Source organism: Squalius cephalus (assembly GCF_949319135.1).
Source record: "Squalius cephalus genome assembly, chromosome: 18".
Classification (NCBI taxonomy): domain Eukaryota; kingdom Metazoa; phylum Chordata; class Actinopteri; order Cypriniformes; family Leuciscidae; genus Squalius; species Squalius cephalus.
The window spans coordinates 12,332,260-12,354,912 of NC_137139.1; the positions used below are offsets into that span (position 1 = coordinate 12,332,260).

A 22,653-nucleotide genomic window follows, 5' to 3' on the forward strand; every position below is an offset into this window, starting at 1 on the left:
ATATGTGTTCGGAAAACAACGTGTAGTCTGACATGTTTCTTGTCCACGACATGACATGATTTTTAGGAGTCAAAATCGTGTAATCTGACACAGTGACTATCGTAACAGACAAAAAAATCGTGTAATCTGAACCAGGCATTACAGGACCAAGGTGGAGAGGAGGGAGGGAGGAGCCAGATGTAGCGGGTGGAGGGACTAGGCGCAGCCGAAGGCCCAGAAGTCCATGGCATAGGCAGAGAGATGACTGATAAAGGCGGAGCCGGAGTGACGAGGGAACTCGGTGGAGCTTGGGGGCTGACGTACCACGGTGGAGCCGAGGTAGCACAGAGCCGGGGCGCAGCCAACAGGCTGAGGTGGAGTTATGGGCCTGGAGGCCTGAGGCGAAGCTAGGGGATTCGCATCACCATGCAGAGCTGGGGATCGTGAAGCCCGAGGCGGAGCCAGAGAGCTGTACGGAGCTACCAGAGAGGGTAGAGCCCAGGAGCTGAGCGGCACCAGCGGAGCAAGCAGATCCAGGGGAGTGAACTGAGCCAGCAGAGAGGACGTAAATAATGGGATACAAATGACATAGAGCGGGATCAGGTCATCAGCGTAATTCCATAGGTCTGGTTGAAGAGAAGAGAGTTTGGGAGTGGGGACTTTGGTGGGAACTGGCTACTTATTTCACATATCAATGAGCCAGAGCTCTGTTTCTCGCAATCGCTGACTCCTGGATGGATCTGGCAATAGGCTTCGGACTCATGATGGAAATGGTCTCTGGCTCTGGCTCTGGGACGGAAATGGTGGCTGGCTCTGGCTCTGTAGTGGAGTGGGCTCTAGCTCAGGGTCCGTGGTAGGTACGGGCTTGGGCTCTTGTTCCATGGTGGGTGCGGGCTTCATCGCTGGATCCTTGGTGGGTGAGGGGGTTGATAAGGTCGCAGACGTTGAGGGGAAAACCATGCAGGAGCACCCACTCCACATAGCCAGCAAACGTCCCTCGGAGACCTTCTCTGGGCAGGTGTGTCTTGGACCACTCATTGAGGCTGGTATAAAAACAAAAAACGGAGGGAGCGCTGCGGGTAGTGTGTTTGGCACAGAAGGTCAAAAAAATCCTTTGTATGGTCCTCTTCATCGACGAGTAGTAGGTGAACGGCCGCTACGTCTGTATTTAATAGTTTCTTTCCACCTTTTTAGTTGATCTTATCACGGTTGGCTTGCAGCACAAATGAACTGGATGCAGGAGTATACAACAAAAACAGTCTTTATTATAAATCTGTAACTCACAGGAGATCATATGGAAACATAGGAGAATCACAAACCAGCAAAATCCACAAACGAGAACCGAAAAGGAACTGAACGGAAACAGGGGTATATATACACATGAAAACCGAAACTAAACTGAGCAGGGAAACAGGAACTAAAGGAAACGAAACAGAATATTAGCATAAGAGTCCATAGAATGGAACATAAACCTGACAAGTATCTCTGACAGACTATAGTTTTTAACTAGTTTAAATTAGTTTTTCATTTTGATTTCATTTTAGTCTTTTTAATTTTTTTATGCCTATATAGTTTTTTATTTCAGTTTTATTTTTAGTTATTTTAGTACATCAAGTTAAATGTGAATAAATAATACATTAGAAAAGTTTCCTTGGCAACTACAGTAGCTAAACATTTTTTTTATTTTAGTTGTTCAAGCAACAAAATAGTTTCTTTTCTGGTTTTACTTAACTATAATAACCCTGATATTTATCAACTATATACCATCAACAACAAAAAAAAGTTTGTCTTTCCTGACAACACTGCAAACGTTTAATGCTCTGCAATAATTATTAGTTAACTACTGTGGGACGTGGCCAGTAATTTAAAAACTGAGTGAACCGTGACCGCTGGGAATTACTCCCACTACATCCTGAATCAGTGTTTACATCACAGACACTGCAGCTCTGCTCATTCACCGATGTCTGCCCTCAATCACAGCACAACAACACCATCTTATGAGCTCACAAACATGCTCTGTTGTGATTACGAGCACCAAAAGAGGAGTTTACAACATGATTTTAGATTTGCTTGCTCAAAGGACTATTTCATGCAACTTTTTTCATACTGTATACTGATTTCCCAATAAAAATGTTTTTTATTTGTTTTGACCCTATAAAGCCTATACTGTATAATATTTGATACATGAATTTCTAAGGCCTCTAAATGATCAACATGATCAAAACTTTGCTGAAAAACCTGCTGTACACAATCTTTATGCCTTCTGTTTCCAGTCAGTCAAAACTTTTTTAGCAAGTCAAAGGCCTTTTAGTATAATTGTAAAAATGTCCACCTTCAGATCGTGGTGCATGTCTTTTTTTTATAAAGTGAATGTAAAAATGAATTTCATATTGTCATTAATATTTCAAGATGAACATTTCCTAGACTGAAACAGCTTAGGTTTACTTGATATTTTAATCTTGCAAATATATTAAATATGATCTATCAGGTTTTTGAGGAATGTTTATTCTCTCAATCATCATATTGCATTGCATTATATGTATTTTGCCTTCCACAATAAAAACTACAGAGCTTTTTAAATATCACCTTACTAAGACATATTATTGGTATATAGTGTGACAACTGATAGTTATATGCATTTTGCATATAAATGCAAAACTTCTGTTATACTGCTATAAAGATCTCACGGATGCATCACGGATCATTTTGGCAATGCACTGTAAATAAACTGCACCAAATTTGATATTTTTGCTCAGTCAGAGGTGTTTTATTCGTCCTCGAGTATGAGCTCCATATTTTCACTATTTCATATTATATGAATCATAAAAGCCTAATATATCAAATACGATACAAAACAAAACACATACACAGACTTATTTTCTATTTCCAAGTTCAAATGAAAAACAAAATCCCAGATTTTCAATGTGGACTTTTGGACTCCACTTTAAGCACCAAAATAATAAAGTAAGCTCTTTAAAACTAGCTTTAATGTTTTAACCCGTAAAACCTGCTTTGACTGCTGAAGACAAATAAAAAAACTAAAATCTAGTCTAAAATAAACATGAACATTTGACATCCTCCAGTGAAAAATGACAGTACAGTTTTTAAACACAATACTGCCTATTGAAATGTCTGTGTTATAATGTGACAAATGCTAAGCAAACACAGCTGGCTCTTACTCTGAAGGTTTTGGTGCTGGGGGACGGAGAGGAGGGTGGTGAGTCCGACAGGGACTTTCTGGAGCGAGAGGAAAGGTCCTTGCTGCGCGAATAGAGCGATGACATCTCTCTCCTGGATAAAACGGAAGATCCCTGACAAACGCAGGCAAAGTTTCACACAGCTGTGGAGACAGCCATGACTGCTGGACGTGAAGTAGATATGCTCAACAGGTGCAAACTTGTGCGCCCAGAGGATCACGCGGAGTGTGTTTCCCTAGATTGACAGGCGATCTGTGTTTCTGTTGCTCCGAACGGCACGGTGGTCATTAGAGAAAAATGAAAACAATTAGAAGCACCTCTACACTTCGCTATCTCCACTCCCTCTTTCTCTATTTCCGTCCCACTCCCTCTCTCACAAACGCATAAAAACAGTTGTGGTCTCCTCCGGCTGATGTTCTCTCTCTGACAACTCACTCATTCATACAGACACACAATGAGAGCTAAATAAGGAGAGGACTTTTCTTTGTTAACTTTACAGACGACTGAAAGCCCTCCCTCTCTGTTCTGCACATACAATTACTCCACACAAACTCTAAAAGAACAAAACTGCTCTCACTCGGTCCCACTCAGCTCCGTCGCTCTTTCACAATCTCTCTCTCTCTCACAGTCTTTTCACTTAGTTGTTTTCTCATTTTCCTTCCCCTCTTACTCTGGCTCAGTACAAGGTGCTTTAGTTTATATCTATTATATTTGACTAATTTAAATAAAAAGATTGTAAAAATGTTCAGAAGATTTAAAATACAGTGCATGTGGCAGATGAAGCACATTTATGGGGCTTATTTTAGATTTTAAAAGTCTCACTGATTGTAATTATGGAATGGAGTGAACAGTACATTAATAATTATTAGATCCATGCACTTTATATTAAATGTCTTTAACTACTATGTACTAACATTTAAATTGATCACTTGATACAGTGGACTTATTGTGTACATACATGTTTTAACAGTTAGGCCTATATTTTTAAAATACCTGCATGTAACATTTAAAAATTTCTGTAATTACACTGTTGACCTTCACTTCCCCCTTAACCAACCCTTACACCAACCCATACCACTAAACCTGTCCCTAACCTACACATATCCCATCGCAATAGCAGCACAAGTGTTTTGAAAACATGAACACAATAATTACATTGTACCTAACCATTTAAGTACACAGAAGTTAAAAGCACTTATATAAAGTTGGGCCAAATTATTTGCCACAGAAGAAATACAGTTATAAGGAAATATTAAAAATGAAAGAAATATAGGTTTAGAACAATATGAGGAAAAGTACACACACCTGCAGCTCATTGTCTTACCCAGCACCTCTGTTACATAAGGACTCAGTTCACTCATTGGCTCAAATGGACTGAAAAGCCTTCATGTGAACACCTTAATCGATCCGATTGAGCTTGATGTGAATTAAATTTCGATCGGATTGAAAGGGGTGGTTTATTCCTTTTCTAATCAGATCAAGAGAACATGTAAACACGTGATCGGATTGAAAACCAAAACTGAAAGGACTGAGCATGTGCAATGACGAAGAAATAGCGTTCCTGTTGAATAAAGTGTCATATAAATGAGTGTCCCATCTTCCTAAAAGTCTCCTTTCACTCAGAGTCTGTGAAGTGGAGCACCCACGATTCTCACCCACATTTTTACTGCGTGATAAAAATAAGCAGCACGGCACAGCGGTTCATATGCTCATTGTTTCCAAATGATGCCCAGAAATGGATAAATAATAAGTCTGCAGTTTAAAACAAATAAAGAACCAATGTAAGAGAATAGTTAGTATGTGCAAACAGCGGGAAACTATTCGTGCAATGTGCGCATGTCAAAAAATCTATTCCGATTTGAAGCTTGTGACATAAACGCACACATCAACCCGATCATAGGTTTAGCATTAATGTAAACACTACATTCAGATTCATCAATTGGAATGAATTCAGCCCGATTGAAACAAAAGTTGTGCAGGTAAACGTAGCCATTGTCTGATCACCCAAATGGATACTCAGGGGCTGTTTACACGACACCGTTTCCAACTAAAAACGTAAAACTTTGTATGCGTCTTGGCCATTCATTTGCCTGAAAATGTAAACTTTTGAAAATGGGTTTCAAAGTGCAAGTTTTTGAAAACTGTCTCCATGTAAACAACAAAAACGTGAATCTGTGAAAACGATGACGTCATGCACATTACATCTCAAGGCCAATGATATCATACTGTACCTACCAGCTTTATTCACCTGTGCTACAATATATATCACCAACACTAGTTTCCTGACTACTTACAGTGTACCCACTTTCCATCCCAGAACAGAAGGCCATGAAGGAGTACATTACAGAGGCACTTCAACATGGCAACCCACAGGCAATTATGAATATTAGGTTATGTCGGATGGCCTGGTCGACACCCCCTTTATATTCTAAGGCTTTATGAATGAGGTATTCTGGGAGTACCTCAACCACTTTGTCATCATCTACATCCATGTTATCCTTGTGTACTCCCAGAATGAGACCGCACATCATCACCATGTTGCGCTTGTGTTGGAAATTCCATCTATTCCTCAAAGCAGAAAAGTGTGAGTTCCATCAGATGGCCATCCAGTTCCTGGGATACAACACCAGCCCTGAAGGAATTCAGTTGGACGAGGGGAAGGTGGAAGCAGTTAAATCCTGGCCTGTTTCCACCACTATCAAGGAACTTCAATACTTTCTAGGCTATGCCAACTTCTATCACCAATTCATCCAGAATCCTGCTCTGTTAACATCCCTGCTCAAATCTAATTCCAAGTCTCTGTCCTGGACCCCAGAAGTGGCCCATGCCTTCCAACAACTCAAACAAGTGTTCAAGTCGGCTCATCTACTAATCCATTCAGATCCAAACAAACCCAAACAAAGTTGATGCCTCTACCTCTGGCATGGGAGCCGTTTTGCCTCATCAGTAGGGAAAGCCTCCCATCCATGTACCATGTCCCATAAACTTTCCCCGGTGGAGCAGAATTACGACATCGGCAACCGAGAACTTCTTGCCATCAAGCTTGTGTTAGAGGAGTGGTGGCATAGGCTGGAGTGGGCCCATCATGCTTTCCAGGTGTTAATGGATCACCGTAACCTACAGTACCTTCGAAAAGCTTGCCGCCCTGTCAAGAACATTGTGCCCTCTTCTTCACTCACTTTAATTACTCCATCTCGTTTCGTCCAGGGGCCAAAAACGTCAAGGCTGATGCTTTGTTTTGCCTCTGGCGAGCCATCAGAGGAACCTAAAACCATCTTACCTCATGAAATCATCCTCAGTCCTATTCAGTGGTCCCTAGACAATTGCATCGCAGAGGCTGCCACCACCGAGCCTGCTCCGCTGGGTTGCCCTGTGACTAAGACATTTGTTCCCACCTCTCAATGTCTTCCACTCATGAGATCAGTCATCAGTGGGCACTGGCCACCCAGGGACCAACAGGACCCTCTCGCTTATCCAGGACTGGTTCTGGTGGCCATGTATGGAGGCATGTCTAGGGATGTCAGGAATGTGCCATGGCTAAGATCCCCCAACACCTACCACCTGGGAAACTGTCACTGCTCCCCATGGTCCATTGTCACACCTGGGAGAGGATTTTATAACAGGTCTCCCTCTTTCCTGAATGCTCGCCTCTGTAGCTCTTTTCTCCAAAGAGAATTCTCCCTGATTCCTCTCAAAACGCTTACCCAAGGCAATGGAAACTGCAGAACTCCTCTTCAATCACATCTTTGGAAAGTATGGTATTCCAGAGGATATTGTGTATGACACAGTTTATCTCTCATGTGTGGAAGGCATTGTTCAAACTCATCGAGCACAGTGTTAGTTCAGACAGGCCACGTAGGCATAGTGCTGCGGTCAGCTGACGCGGTCAGCTGTCAAATCACTCCAACCACTACCATTCTCCGATTAGACTGGGAGGATATATATATGTGGCATTACTGCTCGGAAAGCATGCTCAAACTGCTCGCAACTCTCCTGCCCTCACCACTATAAGTATCAAGCATATTACTGTGCACCTTCAGGTTGTCGTCTTTTTTTGTTTCAGATTACCAAGGCTTTCAAGTCCTAGCTGTCATGGACATCATTGCTGAGAGACACTCGCCCTCATAGCCAAGCTACAGTATAGACGTCCCAGGATTTACTGCCAGGATTTGGAGTCACTTCCTGTCCTAGGCTAAGTACGCATCGAACTGACTCCGCCATTCCTCCATGAAGCTCACCCTTTTCCAGTGCATGCTCAGTTACCAACCTCCTCTGTTCCCATGGTCCAGAAGAAGCGAGAGGGTCTAGGACTTAGCTTGCCAACACCTGCAACGGGCTGTGCGGTCACCGAGCCACACCGATGCCCGGAGATCAATGCTTCCAGCTATCAGCCTGGGCAGAAAGTGTGGCTCTCCACAAGGGACATTCGGCTCTGTTTCCCCTGCAGAAAGTCCCTGTTATATTTGTCCCTTCTCCATTGTTAAACAAATCAACCCAGTAACTTACCAGCTCAAGCTCCCTCCACAATATCATATTCACCCTACCTTCCACTTATCCCTTCTAAACCTCACCATCCTTCTCTATCATCTCCATCCAGTTTTGTGTCTCCGTAACAAAGGCAATACAAGTACTTTTACAGTAAAACACTTTTCAAATTATGATTTTTGGTTATGTTTTCAATTTAAATCTTTGCATTAATTGTTTTTTACTTAGAAAAAAGTACATGGATGTTCTCGGAAGTCCCTGTGCGATACATCACTTTTGAGTATAATTCGTTTAAAGTGTTGTTTTGTTATCAGGGTTTTTTATGTTACATTTTATGTTGTTTAGTTAATGTTTATTTTAATTCAACATGTGACCCTCTGTTTTGTCACCTGTATTATTATTATTATTATTATTATTATGGTACTTATCAATATAATTTAAAGTAAAATGCAGATTTTCAAGTAGGTTGTCATATTAAAAATTATATTAGTAAATTATATAGTACATGCAGTTTTGAAGTAAGAAATATAACATCTAAATCATTGTGACTGTATTCTTTACAGTGAATTTTTGACAACCACAGATACCATTTTTGACAGTGTTACAGTGTGTTCAATCTGTAAATGCATACTTTAAAGTGTACAGACACATACTAAGAAACACACCCATGAACAATGATGAATTCAAGATTTTGTAAAAGGTCCAAAAATTGTTTACAGTGGCCCTGCCCCAACTGCCCACTAGCATTTTCCGTGCCATATGTGTCATGGAATTGGTTTGAAATGACATTTGAATGAGGAAGCTTAATGTCAGAGGCCCTTTAAGTTAACGCTCTGTCACAGTAAAGCAAAGTTCAAATCTCTTGCCCTGCACTCACGTTGTGCTGAATTAAATATGACAGATTATTGACACTGATGCTAATATTAAAAAAAATCAACCAAAAAATAAAAACAATAAGATTTTGGCAACTTTGTAGAGCATATAGTTTTATCATTATAACTTGACATTGTAACTTTTTTTTTTTTTTTTTTTTTTGCTTTGTGGTTATACAATCCTTGATTATATTATACAATAGTTATACAATCTTTGATCGTACAATCTTTGATTGTATAACCACAATCAAACCTGTGGTTATACAATCCTTGAAGACACAGAATGTGTGGCATTCGCTTTCATTAATGTCTCTGGCACAAACGATGCAGGATGAATTATGTGCTGAAGTTTAATATTAAGGTTAAGAGTTTCTTCAAATCCTTCTCAATCACACACGTATTGGACCTGGTCCGCACTCTAAAAGCAGTTCCCATGCTTTCTTCCTGTCTGTCTCTGACTAATAATGCAAGAGAACTCAAAGCCATCTGCAGAGATGAACCTGAGCCATACAGTGCACCTCATCACATCGGCCACAATGGCTGTGCTTTTCCATTAGCCTGGATAGAGTAAGTCGGTGGAAACGGGCCTTGGGAGACTTGTTTAAGAGAGTGGATTTCAGTATGGAAGCCAAAGTTTCAATAGCTGCATCTGCGTTTCGGGTTAAGCAGACTTGACCTATTCTTCTTTTTATGACTTTCCAAATGGAACATTCATATCCGCGAGCACTCAGGTTCAGTGCTTGTCCTCTACTTGTCCTCTTGAATCAGGACAAACTAATCTTTTAGATCCACATCCCAACAGTGAGATCAATGAGATGAAAACAAAAAAGCTGCTGAAATTAATGGATTGGCTTTTTTTCAGGTTGAACTCTGATCAAAGATCAGTCATATTTAATATGGCTGAATATTCACTATTGCAATCATTTCTTGTCTCACAGCTTTCATTTGAATCAGTTGTGTTTTTTTATATGATCTCTGATTGAAACTTGACTTAAAAAATGGCATTTGAGAATACACTACCAATCAAAAGGTTTTTTTTTTTTTGTGGGATTTATTACTTTTATTCAGCAAGGATGCTTTAAATTGATCAAAAGTGACAACAAAGACATTTATAATGCTGCAAATTAACGGTTCTTTTCAAACTTTCTATTCATCAAAAAATCCTGAAAAAAGTGCATCACGGTTTCACAAAAATATTAAAGCTACACTGTGTGATTTTTACCCCCATCTAGCGGTGAAATTGTATATGACTACCCAGTGAAAATTAGTTTCTGTTCCTCTCAATTCCGAGGGCGTTTAAACTCCTACGGTGGCCATATTATTCCAAGATTAACATGGCTTCCAGTTATCACTTCGTCCATGACAATAATAAACAATAATACCTCTAAAATGAATAAAACTACAGGACAGATGTCAGGAGGTAAACGTCACCCTTGGAATCGGCTATCCCAGCATAATCAGATTAGGCTAACGTTACAATGTGTACAAAGTAAAAGCAATTAAAAATAACTAAAATTTACCTTGTCCTTTTTTTTATATATATCTTAAAAAATTGCGCCTTTAAAACTATTCATCACCTGTGATCCGTCGCAGCCATAGACTGTAAAAAAATGTTTTTTTATGCAGCACAGATTTATGTTACAAGGTAAACAATACTTTTTCACCATTGACGCGAGGATGAAGTTATACTAGAGGTCGTTCTGGCGTTATGCACAACCATGCTATGGTTAGACAAGCAACTATAAAACTTCGAATTTACACAAATGAATTACAACAGGCTGAATTACCTGTCGAGAAGAAAGCAGGCAACCTCGGCGTCCATTTTTAAATATTTTCTCCTCATGTGCTCTTTCCATCTGGGAAAAGTTACTCCAATATTGACTATGGTCTTGCTGATTTGTCTGTCGCGTTGACGTTTTAATTCTCTCTTTCAAGTGTGAGTACGCACGCACGCACGCACACACACACCACACTATCTTTCAAATCTGCCGGCACTCGCGAGCTCGCGAGTAATCTCCCCCTCGCATTCGTCACGGTGTCACTGAGTGAAAAACGCAAAAGGCGAAGCTTGAATTTACAGGTATGTCCCTCTTTGGCTAATGTAGTTTCAAGATGGAGGGGCAACATGGCGACCGGCATTCGAACCCCTCACCCGTATGTACTTTCAATGGCAGATTATAAACTTAAGAGAATACTTTATTACTTGAAAGAAGTAAATATACATTAATGAGCACGTATATTTTTGAAAGAACTAAGTGTTTTTTGCTAAGAAAAAACTAAAAAAGTTACACAGTGTAGCTTTAAGCAGCACAACCATTTTCAACATTGATAATAATAAAAAATGTTTCTTGAGCATCAAATCATCATACTAGAATGATTTAGAGAAGATTTAGAGAAAATTTAGCTTCGCCATCACAGGAATAAATTACATTTTAAAATATATTTATCACATTTGTGTCTTGTTTTGATCATAGTTTCATAGTCATGTTCTGTTTAGTTTTGTAGGTCATGTTTTTTTTTTTTTTTTGTCACTGTCTTTGGTTGAGTTTTCGTTTGTTACTATGGTTTCTGATTAGTGCACACCTGTTCCTTTTTCTTTGATTCCCTGTCTCTTTGTATTTTTTCAATTAATTGTTGAACTTGGGTGTCGTTAACGTCTATGTTTGATGTGTAGTGTTAGGGTACGTTTACACGACAACGATATGCTTAAAACAGAGAAGTTTTTCCTTTGAGTTTACCCCATACAGATGACACCGTTGTCAAAACGATCCCCATTCACACAGATCCGCGAAAACGACTAAAACGCTGTATTCTGCTGCAAGGCCATTAGATGGCGATGAAACACTATAGACTGAACACGTAATACACATGTGCATGACGTCATCGTCTTCAGAGACGTGCACTTTGAAACCTGTTTTCAAAAGTTTGCATTTACAGGCGCTGCTGTTAAAAAGTTTGACGTTTTTAGTTGAAAACAGTGTCGTGTGAACAAGCCCCTTAGTACTGAGGTTCTAGATTTTTAGTTCTGGATTTTACACTTTTGTTTTGTTAAAGACTACGCTGCATTTTAGATCCACTTCGCCTTGCCTGATCCTCATCCTCATGAGTATTTTAAATTGTCAAAATATTTCACAATATTTCTATTTTCACTGTATTTTGATCAGCCGAGGTGAGCTTAGAGACTTCTTTCAAAAACAACTGAAAATCTTACTGACCCCAAACTGTAGTGTAGTGCATGTTTGATTAGTTTCTGTGAATCAGTTCAACTGTCCATCTAAAGAAATCAATTTCTAAGTCTTGACTCTTTGCATGTGACATTTTTGATATTCAAATATTTTGGCTTAATGCATTGAAATATTTCTTAATAATGAATGCCGTAAAGAGCAATGCTTTATAACTTTAGAATCGGCCCATGGTCTTTTCCATTTAGCTCTGCAAATGTTCTGCCTTTACATGTGCTATAGCCCTCACATTCTCACAAGAAGAAAACTATATGTCTGTGGAAACACATGGTTTTAGGAAAGCTGTATTTCAGCACCAAGTAGAAATGGTGGTGTAGCGTGTTATTGCTAGCTAAAACAATGTCACACCTGGAGGTTCAAAAAAGAAACACAGCACTTCCAATGTAAGATTGAGGAGAAGTGTAAGCACAGCAGGAAACATCAGGGCTGTGTGGAAAATATGAAAGGAGACATGCAAGTATGGAAATGTTTCTAGCAGAAAGTAAACTTCCATTGCTCTCTGCTGGGGTCACAAAGAGGCCATTACAACATAAACACACACACACAGCAGCACTCACACACACTTTGTGCCATATATTCCTAGAATCATACAGAGACAGATCCATTATAACACAACAGACTCACACTAACCAAATATAGACACAATCACAACCAAATATTATGAATCCAAACAAACTCGGCTGCTTACATACATACATAAAACACACACTCACATACAGTACACACTCAGATACTGATGTCCACACACACACACACACACTGTTCACACTTTAGCTGGTCTGGTCAGATCATTTAGCTCTTTTACGAGAAGAGGCAGAGTTTTGGCTATAAGCACAGCATCTTTCTGGGTCACTGCCAAGATCTCAGCATATATTTCATTACATTCCATCACAAACCTTAGTCTAGCCTTCCCTTTCAGCTTGTGCCTTTTTATTACAGTAAATAACATAATCATAAAAGTGTCCATGTCTTATTATGGAGCAGAAATTGTATGATGTACACTACACTGAGAAAAAGTTGAACTGGCATAAATCATTTTTACAGTCATATGACTTCAACTTCAACTTCAATTTCAAGCTAATCTTTGAATTTTTGTATTTTCTTTTACACTACACAAGACCTAATTAATTTTTATATAGTACATGGACAATTAAAGGGATAGTTCACCCAAAAATGTAAACTCTGTCTTAATGACTCTAAAGTTGTTCCAAACCTGTATAATTTTCTTTCTTCTACTGAACACAAAAGAAGAAATTTTGTAGAACGTCGGTAACCAAAGAGTTGATGGACCCCATTGACCTCCATAGAGGGGTTTTTTTCCATACTACGGAAGTCGAAGTCAGAAATTAAAACAACTTCATTAAAAATGACAATAAACAAAAACAAAAGCACAAAATGTTAACTTGCACAAGGCATAATGAACAAGACATTTAACAAGTTTAACAAGACTCGCTTGTTGTCAGAATATGCTAAATGAAATACTCGTTAAATGAAATACAAGTTATGCGCTGAGGAAAACACGAGTCAGAGGCTTTAAACTGCACACGCGTCAAGGCACGACAGTGCAAGATGCAGTAACGCTTATGCTTTAGTTTGAAGCACTTATAAAGCATTCTCGTGTTTCGGACAACTTGGATCATGTCCCATTCCAGCAGCAGCTCACTCTGTGTCCTCCGCTATTTTCCAAATGTGTTTTTGTCCATAGAAATGGGTTTTTCACTACTGTAAAGCGACGTGACTGGCTGGTGGTTTTCGAGCACAGCTCGCTAATCGATAATCGAATTCGTTGTCGATTATTTTCATTACCGATAATAATCCATTTTAACAATTAGTTGTTGCAGCCCTAATTTGGTAAGTTGAATGCATGTTTTAAGATTAACTAAAATTAATATCGGCACACATAGACACACATCACTACATTAATTATAATATAATATAATAAAATATAGGCTAATATAATAATGTGGTTTGCTGAAGGCATGTTTAAAATTGGAATAACTAAAGCTAATTAAAATAGCTTGATATTGGCACATACTTTGATAGCGTCACATTGAAATGTCCCATCAAGCTGTCAATGAGCACTGCTGCCTATAAAGCACATATAAATAGATGCACTAAACATACACATACATTTACACACCAGCTCAAGAGTAACCATCCCTTAACAGTCAACAGTGTTATGACCACCACTACACTGACTACATTGATGTGGCATGCTGAAGCAGGCACTGAAGCTCCAATCTGATGGGTATCGGTGTTAATTATCAGCGTACATATATAGGCCGCAGCTGCACAGAAGCGTTCTCCTATTACACAGCGGCTTCCCCAGAGTGATTCAACGCTTTGATTTCAGAGGAGAGGCAGCTGACGGAATGAGAGAGGGATTCACTGTACCTTTCCAAGGGATAAATTCACTGCCACATATAGGTTTGGTCCTCGGTCTCTCTCTACTCCACCTATTTTACTGCCTTGTATGTCTCTTTCTTAATGTATTGTTTTCATTATTGTCCTTCATTTTATGTGAGGTATTAAGCTTAGTAGGAAAAGAGTGGGAACCGAGGCTGGAGACGGGTAGTTTTGCCCTACATGGTATGGAATGTCAGGATACCTCACACACTCTTCACGGGTACATTAAGGGCGGACAGCAAGATCGCTTCTTCGAGCTCAGCTCTGCCTGATAGATCTTTACCATCTGTACGTGAACAGAAGTGACAGGAAAAAATTAATCCTGCTAAAAAATATGTAAAGGGGAATATTGTGCAAATTTAAGGATAATGGATTACTTCATAACATGACTTTTCTACAAGGCCAAAGATTTCATACTATTTAGACTACATGGACCTATGCAGCTGCACCATCTTGTGGTGCGAAAGCATTATAACCATGTAATAGTTAATGCACAAACTAGTTTATACTTTAAGTCCATTTGAACGTAGTTCTTTACATAGGCTGACCGTGTTGTTCACATTCAAGTCAAGTTCATCTATCTTCAGCAAGGTCTGTATGAATGAATGAATGAATGAATGAATGAATGAATAAATTGAATGAATAAATTTATTATTGTGTCATGTCCATAGGACCCATCCCTTTCGGGATTATAAGACACCACAAAACACTTCAAATTATAACCTTCACTTCCTGTAAATGGTAACATACTTCACAGTAGGTTAACACATGCATAAATAAATAAAGAAGTACATAAAAGTGAAAAAAAAATAATAATAAAAAAAAAAAAATAAAGAATTACAAATTTAGTGTATCACCTAAATGTACTTTTCGTTCTCTTTGCCCAGGCTTTTTCTAGATAATCAGCAAGAGCGAATACCTTATAATCAAAAAACCACTTTAGTCTATCCGCATCATTCAACCACATCAAATCTGTAGTTTTACACTTTTTAAACAACTTCAGCCGCATCTCATGGTATAAAGGACAGTAAAACACAAAATGAAACTCATTCTCTATATCAATATTACAATAATCACAGATTCTTTCTTCCTCTGGCACTCCCCGGTAACATCCTGTTTCCAGGTGCAGGGGCAAAACTCCAGAGCGGAGCTGAGCGCACAATGATCTCTGTTTTTTTGATAGGGGAGCACATACATATTTTTCATTTCCAAAACAACTCTTTATTATTCTATATGTTCTTAATTTTGGTTTAAGAAATATATCTTGTGACCATTTTCTTTTATGTGTATCTAATAAAACTTCCTTTGCAGCAAGTATATGTACTGTGTTTACATTTTGAAAAAGGTCAGGAGCTCCAATTTGTGTAAATATGTCTTGTACTTCACATGCCCATGCACCCTTTACAGACACATCCCAATTGAATATTTTCTTAGCAACTCGGTTCTCAGGCATTTTCACCAATCTATTCCATAAAGCCATCATACTACCTTTCCACCTTACTTCACTTGGTTCCCAACCCATGTCACCCGTTATTGCTAAGATTGGGGTAAATTTGTGGACTCCTAGGAAATAACGTATTGCTCTATTTTGTACCATCTCTCCTCTCACATTTATTTTTGAGCCCCATATTCCTGCCATATAGTCCATGACAGGGCAAACACAGGCCTGGAATAATTTGGAATAGGTAGCATATCCCAGGTTTCCCAACTGTTTCGTTTTTGCTATTACACCCCCAAGCGCTCTACTAGCAGATTCGGCCAATATACATATACCATACTTGTAATTCAAATACTCATCCAAAATAAAGCCCAGATATTTATAATGTTCAACATAATCCAACTTGTGACCCCAAAAATAAAACTGAAACTTACTTCTTCTATGCCCAGATTTTCTAAAATGCATAATCTGTGTTTTACTATGGTTAACTCTAAGTCTCCACTTCCCACACCATTTTTCGGCACACTTTAACATCTTCTGAAGATGTTCTTCATTTTCCGCCACCAACATTATGTCATCTGCATAAAGTAATATGTCTAGTGTGTTATCCCCATCATAATTTATACCCAATCCAAGAGCTTTTATTTCCTGTGCCAAATTATTAATAAATATGGCAAACAGGGTAGGGGAGAGACAGTCCCCCTGTTTAACCCCTTGTGGTGTAAGGAACCACCCTGAATAGTACTCATTAACTTTAACACAAGCTTGAGGATCTTTATACAATGATTGCAAGGCCCAATAAAACCTTCCCTCTAGCCCTTCTCCCGAAAGACAATAAAATAATAAATCTCTGTTTACAGAGTCAAAGGCTTTTTGAAAATCAATATAACAAACAAATGATGGTTTGTCTTGCATTAATCTATTTCTAACTACAGTAGAGATAGAAAATACATGATCCACACAAGCTCTTGCCTTTCTGAAACCGTTCTGCTCCTCTACTAAGCGATCATTTTCTTCCAGGTAGGCTATGAGCCTATTATTAAGAATAGATGTATATAATTTGTATGTTGTACTCAATAAGCTAATTCCCCGGTAATTAGCTGGTACTCTGGGATCATTTTTTATAGATTTCGGTATTGGACTAATAATCGACTTGTACCACATAGAGGGAATGAGCCCATTTTCAAAACAAAATTTGAATAAAATAGAAAGGAGATCTTTAAATAACGGACATTTCAATATTTCATTTGTCAACATATCAATACCAGAAGCCTTTCCCACTTTCAGGGCATCAATAGCTTTTTGCACCTCCTCCTCATTAATATCTGCGTTTAGCACATTTTCATGATCAGAGGAGTGAGATGCTTCTCTTTCTAACTTACAATTAAAAAGACAAATTTCATTTAGAAAAACTGAATCAAAACAATCCATTTCTTGGTTACCCGAAAACAAATCTGAAAAACACTTTTCCCAATCCTGCAATACCTGTGAGACATCTGAAATTATTTGACCCTTATTGTCATATATTTCAAGTGGTATTTTATTATATCTTTTGGGCCCGAGTTTTCTAATCTGATCCCAAAATCGTTGCGGGTTGGAAGCATGCATATCCTCTAGTTGTAAAATACTACCCTTATTATACTGTCTTTTAAAATATCTTAACCTTTTGTCAAACAGATTTTGTCTCAATTTAAATTCAGCTCTGCATTGTTGTTTTAATTCTTTTCCGCCTTTACATTTCAGATAAATATGCTCTGCTTTACGCATTAATTTCCACAAATTTTTAAGCTCTTCATTCCAGAAAGGTTTATTTGACCTATGAATTTTGTGAGATGACTTTGGTCTTATTTCTACTCCTCCTAATTCATCATACAACAAATTACATACCCTACTATACCAATTATCTATGACATCTTGTTTGTTTTGTGCTACTTGCAATTTGTCAACTAGTTCCATTATACCTTTAATTAATTTCTCTGAGGGTCGATTTAGATCATGCCTACCTAACTTGCAGGTAGACCTTTTATAAGCCTCCTGATTGATCTCCTCTATGTTAGAACCAACTTGTTGCCGTACACTTAATTCAAGTAATAACAATGAATGGTCTGGAACATGACACCTGTCACTGATCAAGTCGTAACATTGACAGTCTGAAATGAGTTGAGATGGAGATATAACTTTAAAATCAAGACAGGTTTCAAGACAATCAAAGGGTATAACTATATAGTCTACAACCGCCTTCCCTTTAGTTGAAATAGAAGTAAAGTTGTCACTAAGGGGGCTTACCCGGCCATTTAAAACACACATTTTAGCGTCTACTAGAAATTCCAAAAAGGCCTCGCCATGACGATTCACATAGTCATCAATTGCAATACGCATAGGGATATTGTCCACCTCTTTCACATAGTCCAACTTGTCACCAATTCGACTATTGAAGTCACCAACAACATAAATTGCATCCAGATTTGAAAATAAATACATTTGACTTGATAAATGGGCAAAAAAAGTGGATGCATCCCTGCCCCAAAAAGATGTCTCGGGGGGTAGATAACATGAGTACACAGCAAAACCATAATCTGAATATCTGTGCGTAAAACAGATCCCTATAATCCCATCAACTGTTTTGTCAACTATTTCTATTTCATATTCTCTAAAAAGACATGATTTAACAAATATGCCTACTCCACCCGAGCCTCTTGGTGCTTTAATATGTGTCATCCTATTCTGCCCAAACCATACATAACCCTCTAAATGTATTACTAGATCTCCCATTAAGTGCGTTTCATTTAGAGCAATCAAATCAGGTGCAAGTGCTGTTAGAATTGTGGATCGCAAACCTCTGTTCAGGTCAGTCCAACCGTTAATGTTCCAATGTGCCAGAGTTAAAGAGTCTGAAGATGAATGAGCAGCATTTCACGGGGTATCCGTGTGGCGTTGTTTCCCATGTCCGTCTACTCGCGGCTGTTCTTTCCTCCGTAATCGTCCATTTCCAGCGACATAGAACTCTGATCCCCCCGGGATTTCCTTGAGAAGCGTCTTAAAGTTTGTTTCAATCAGTCTCTCAGTATGAGACTTCGCCGAGCGTATATACACTCTGCTGAACTCCTGTTGCTCTCGTAGTTGCTGCTTTCTCCGCAAAATAGCAACCTTCTCCTGAACAGATCTGAACTCCGCTTTCACCACTCCCGGTGCTCTGCCGTAGGCCCGCATCCTCTCTACCGCAATCGGCACAGCCTCACTGCCGAGACCCTTGATGACGAGCTGCTGCACCTTCATCTGGATGTAAATAAATCCTGATAAATTTTATCAGGAAGTCTATAATAAAGTCTGTAAATAAATCCTGTTGCTTCAGATCAGAGACTGTGTTGTGGTGAATGATGAGACGTCTCTTCACAAGGACAAATTACCTATAGTGTCCAAAAACGTTCTACATTAAAGGCATACTTCAGCATTTAGCATTAAGCTTTGTATCAGTAGAAAACCTGTAGTATTTTCGAATTACCGTGCTTCCCTCCCTCATATCCCCCTGAGACGAGAGATTTATGTATTTTTTGTCTGGAAAAAATCCTCTGATGATGCAAAAATCATCATTTTGTGTCATCGGAGGATTTTTTGGCCAGAGGCGAGAGACTACAGCCAGTAGTAGGAGCTCGTACCGCATGTTTTCAACCCGCCCATAGGGGGTGGGATCTCACTCACAGAATGTACAGTACAAATAGTGTCAGCCATCTTTTTTTGGAAGTTAAGCTAACAGACTCTTGTTCTGTGGAGAAAGCGGAGTAGTTCTTGACGGCAGGACATGTCCGGGAAAAAGAGGATGGTAACCCCTCCTCTTTTTCCCGGACATGTCCGGCCATCGAGATCGTCCAAAATGTCCGGGATTCGGCTTTTGCTTTCTACAGTCGCCAGTCATTGTTTACATGCACACCTTTTGTTTCAATCTGACTGAATTCATTCCGATTGGTGAATCTGAATGTAGTGTTTATGTCACAGGTCGGGGTGGGCCAAGCCAGACTGCACCCACCCCTGGAAACTGGGTACCACCTCGAGGAACGTGTCAAGGACCAGACAGACAAGGGAATAAAGGAATAACAGTTTTCTTTATTAAGTTAAAAGCAATAATTTGAAGAATCCTAATTAAAATCTTCTTTCTTGTCACCAGAGGGAATTCGATGGCCCCCTGGACCGTAGAGGGGAGAACGATCGTGGCGGCCCTGCAGCTCATTGGAGAGGGATCAGGAGGAAACTCACACCGTCTAGGTAGGTCACTGGGTAAGTACTCTTTACAGGACTCAAGAGGAAGTCGTGGTTATACGGACCCCATTCGGACTGGAACCAGGTAAGTACTCATGGGCGGGAGTGGAACAAGTCCCGGATGCTGCCCCAGAGGTAAGTACCCAGGGAGCGGTTGCCTCAGACTCGGACGAAGCACAGGGACACAGGTGGCGAGCGGACCGGGCCAGGAGGGGAAACAGGTAAGTATATCCCGGTAGGTGTCCTTTATGCCAGACCAGTTAGAACGGGGGCCTTTAGCCGGGACGTGAGGGAACCTTGGACAACAGGAAGACACTTCGATCGAGGCACGTGCCGCAGCTATTCCTTTTCCTTCTCAACAGGGGCAGCGGCTTGCAACGTAGGCATGGAGGGCCACCAGGCAGAAGAACACTTTGAGCGAGACGCTCCCCTTCGGCTGTGTACTGCAACAATACAACAGAGTTCAACGGTTCAGCGGTATACAAGCGCTCAACAGTGATACCTTCTCTCTTTCTGAACAGGGCGGAGGCCTTCAATGGGGCATGTGGAGACCACCAGGCGGGGAGGACACTTTGAGCGAGACACTCCACTTCGACTGTGCGCTGTAACCAGGTAGCAGGGTTTAACTATTCAACAGCACAATAAACATTCAGTTGAAATACCTTCTCTCTTTCTGAACAGGGCAGAAGCTTTCGATGGGGCGTATGAAGACCACCAGGCGGGGAGGACACTTTGAGCGAGACACTCCACCTCGGCTGTGCGCTATAACCAGGTAGCAGGGTTTAACTATTCAACAGCATATGAAACATTCAGCTGCAATACCTTCTCTCGTTCTGAACAGGGCAGCGGCTTTCAATAGGAGCGTGTGGAGACCACCAGGCAGGAAGGATGCTTTAAGCGAGACGCTCCGCTTCAGCTGTACACTGTAACAATGTAACAGGGTTTAACAGTTCAACCATAGATGAAACATTCAGCTGCAATACCTTCTCTCGTTCTGAACAGGGCAGCGGCTTTCGTTAGGAGCGTGTGGAGACCACCAGGCGGGGAGGATGCTTTAAGCGAGACACTCCACTTCAGCTGTACAATGTAACAATGTAGCAGGGTTTAACAGTTCAACAGCATATAAAACATTCAGCATTAACAGAGCCGGGCTATCTCAAAATGGTAAGTTGGGCGCTTGATATATCAAAACCTTCCTTGGAGACGGCGAGTGAAAGACTGTAAGGAGAGAGTGCACAGCAGACTACTATTACTTCTCCACACGATGAACTTCACTCCATAACACAAACCGTGTGAATCGTCACTTCAGGCACTGCATTCCACTCGCACACCGTGCATTCGGGCCAGCACTCACCCACCGGTCTTTCTCCCACCAGATCGACTCGTCTCTCGCAAGGGCTCAACTTCTCTCCAGAGACAGCAGAAAACGGGTGCAGCGATCGTCACATTCAGCGAGGAGCAGACAAAAGTTGGAGACAGATCAACAATTCACTCGGTGTACTAGTTCACTCGTGCCACACACTTTCCAAACTCTCAACACCACTTCAGTGTTAGTGCATATAAACAACGAATCCGATACTCATCACTTTACGTCTTCCCCACTGCTGACGATATTCCTTGGGTTTTCGTTGATAAATACTTCACTCTCTTCTTTCCACTTCTCAGCTTCAATCTTCGCCCGCTTCACAGCCCAGCCTCGAATACAAAACAGCCCGCCGACAAACACAGTATCTCAAGGGAGGAGAACCACACGACAGTCTGCTTCCTCTCTATTTTTAAAGCCCCATCTGAATACGTGTCCCTCTCACAACACTCTCTGTAATTACTCCACACCTGCTGTCAATCGGGCAATTGGCCTTGCTGCCATGGCAACAGATTCGCAGTGCAATGGAGACGGGTGTCCACTGGAGGTCTCCTCACCAACACTGCATTCACAAGGACTTTAGTCTTTTCTCTAATTTTTGTCACACCGTGACATTTACATGAACGCTAAACAAGTGATCGATTTTAACATTGCTAAGAAAATACCCGCTCCTCCGTGAGAGATACGAGACCGGTGCGTCTCACAGGTGCCGCTCATCAGTAATCACGCCACTGGCCTAACGCCGTTCTCCCACTTGTCACAGAGACTCACGATAAAACGGCGTCTTTTAAGTTTTTTTTTTTTTTTTTTTTTGCTCCAAACATCCGGACATTTTATTTTGGCCGATCTCTGTTCCGATTTCTGCAATAATTTCCCAAAATTTCATTTGTGTGGAAATATTACTAAGTGTGTAAACAGAACGTTAACACGGCCAGAGACGGGACACGCTGAAAGACAAACGCAAAGAGGAGAGGAGAGCACAGAAAATGACCTACTGTATCAGGCACAGCAAGCTCACTGTTCACGATGCTTGAAATACTGGATGAAAAATATAAATATTGAAGTGGGGGTGGGGGTTTATATGAATGTGTCTCGGAAGGGAACTGACTGTCTCCAGAAAGGTTTCGATGGCATTTTCTTTTCCTTTACCTCCGTATAAATGCCTTTTTAAGTCATATTTATAAGCGCCGTGCTGCTTTGTGTTCGGCGGAACCAAGGAATCGCTATAATCACAGCTCTTCCATAAGCGCCACCTACTGTCAGAGAGTGGATTTGCATTTTCATTCAGTCCGTCTGCTGTTTGTTTTGTGCAGGTGCCTATGTTTAATATAACATAATTTCACAAATCTAAAGTCAGCCCATTCTGTTTTTGCTTTAAATCTTGAAATTATACAGTCTAATTTAAATCAGAAACAAC

The 22,653-nt window shown here is 40.3% G+C and overlaps 1 protein-coding gene across 8 annotated transcripts in view; it reads right to left on the reverse strand.

Moving 5' to 3' along the window:
- Window positions 1-3,849, reverse strand: part of ppp1r12b (protein phosphatase 1, regulatory subunit 12B) — a 29,915-nt gene extending 26,066 nt beyond the window's left edge. For 3 of the 8 annotated variants that reach the window (XM_079848629.1, XM_079848630.1, XM_079848627.1), the window contains exon 1: window positions 3,159-3,774. In XM_079848629.1, the coding sequence (XP_079704755.1) occupies window positions 3,159-3,263 (105 nt within the window). In that variant the 5' untranslated portion in view covers window positions 3,264-3,774. Of the gene's footprint in view, window positions 1-3,158 lie in introns of all 8 variants that reach the window. The other 5 variants (XM_079848624.1, XM_079848623.1, XM_079848626.1 and 2 more) reach the window with 4 other exon arrangements.
- Window positions 3,850-22,653: the final 18,804 nt, after the last annotated feature.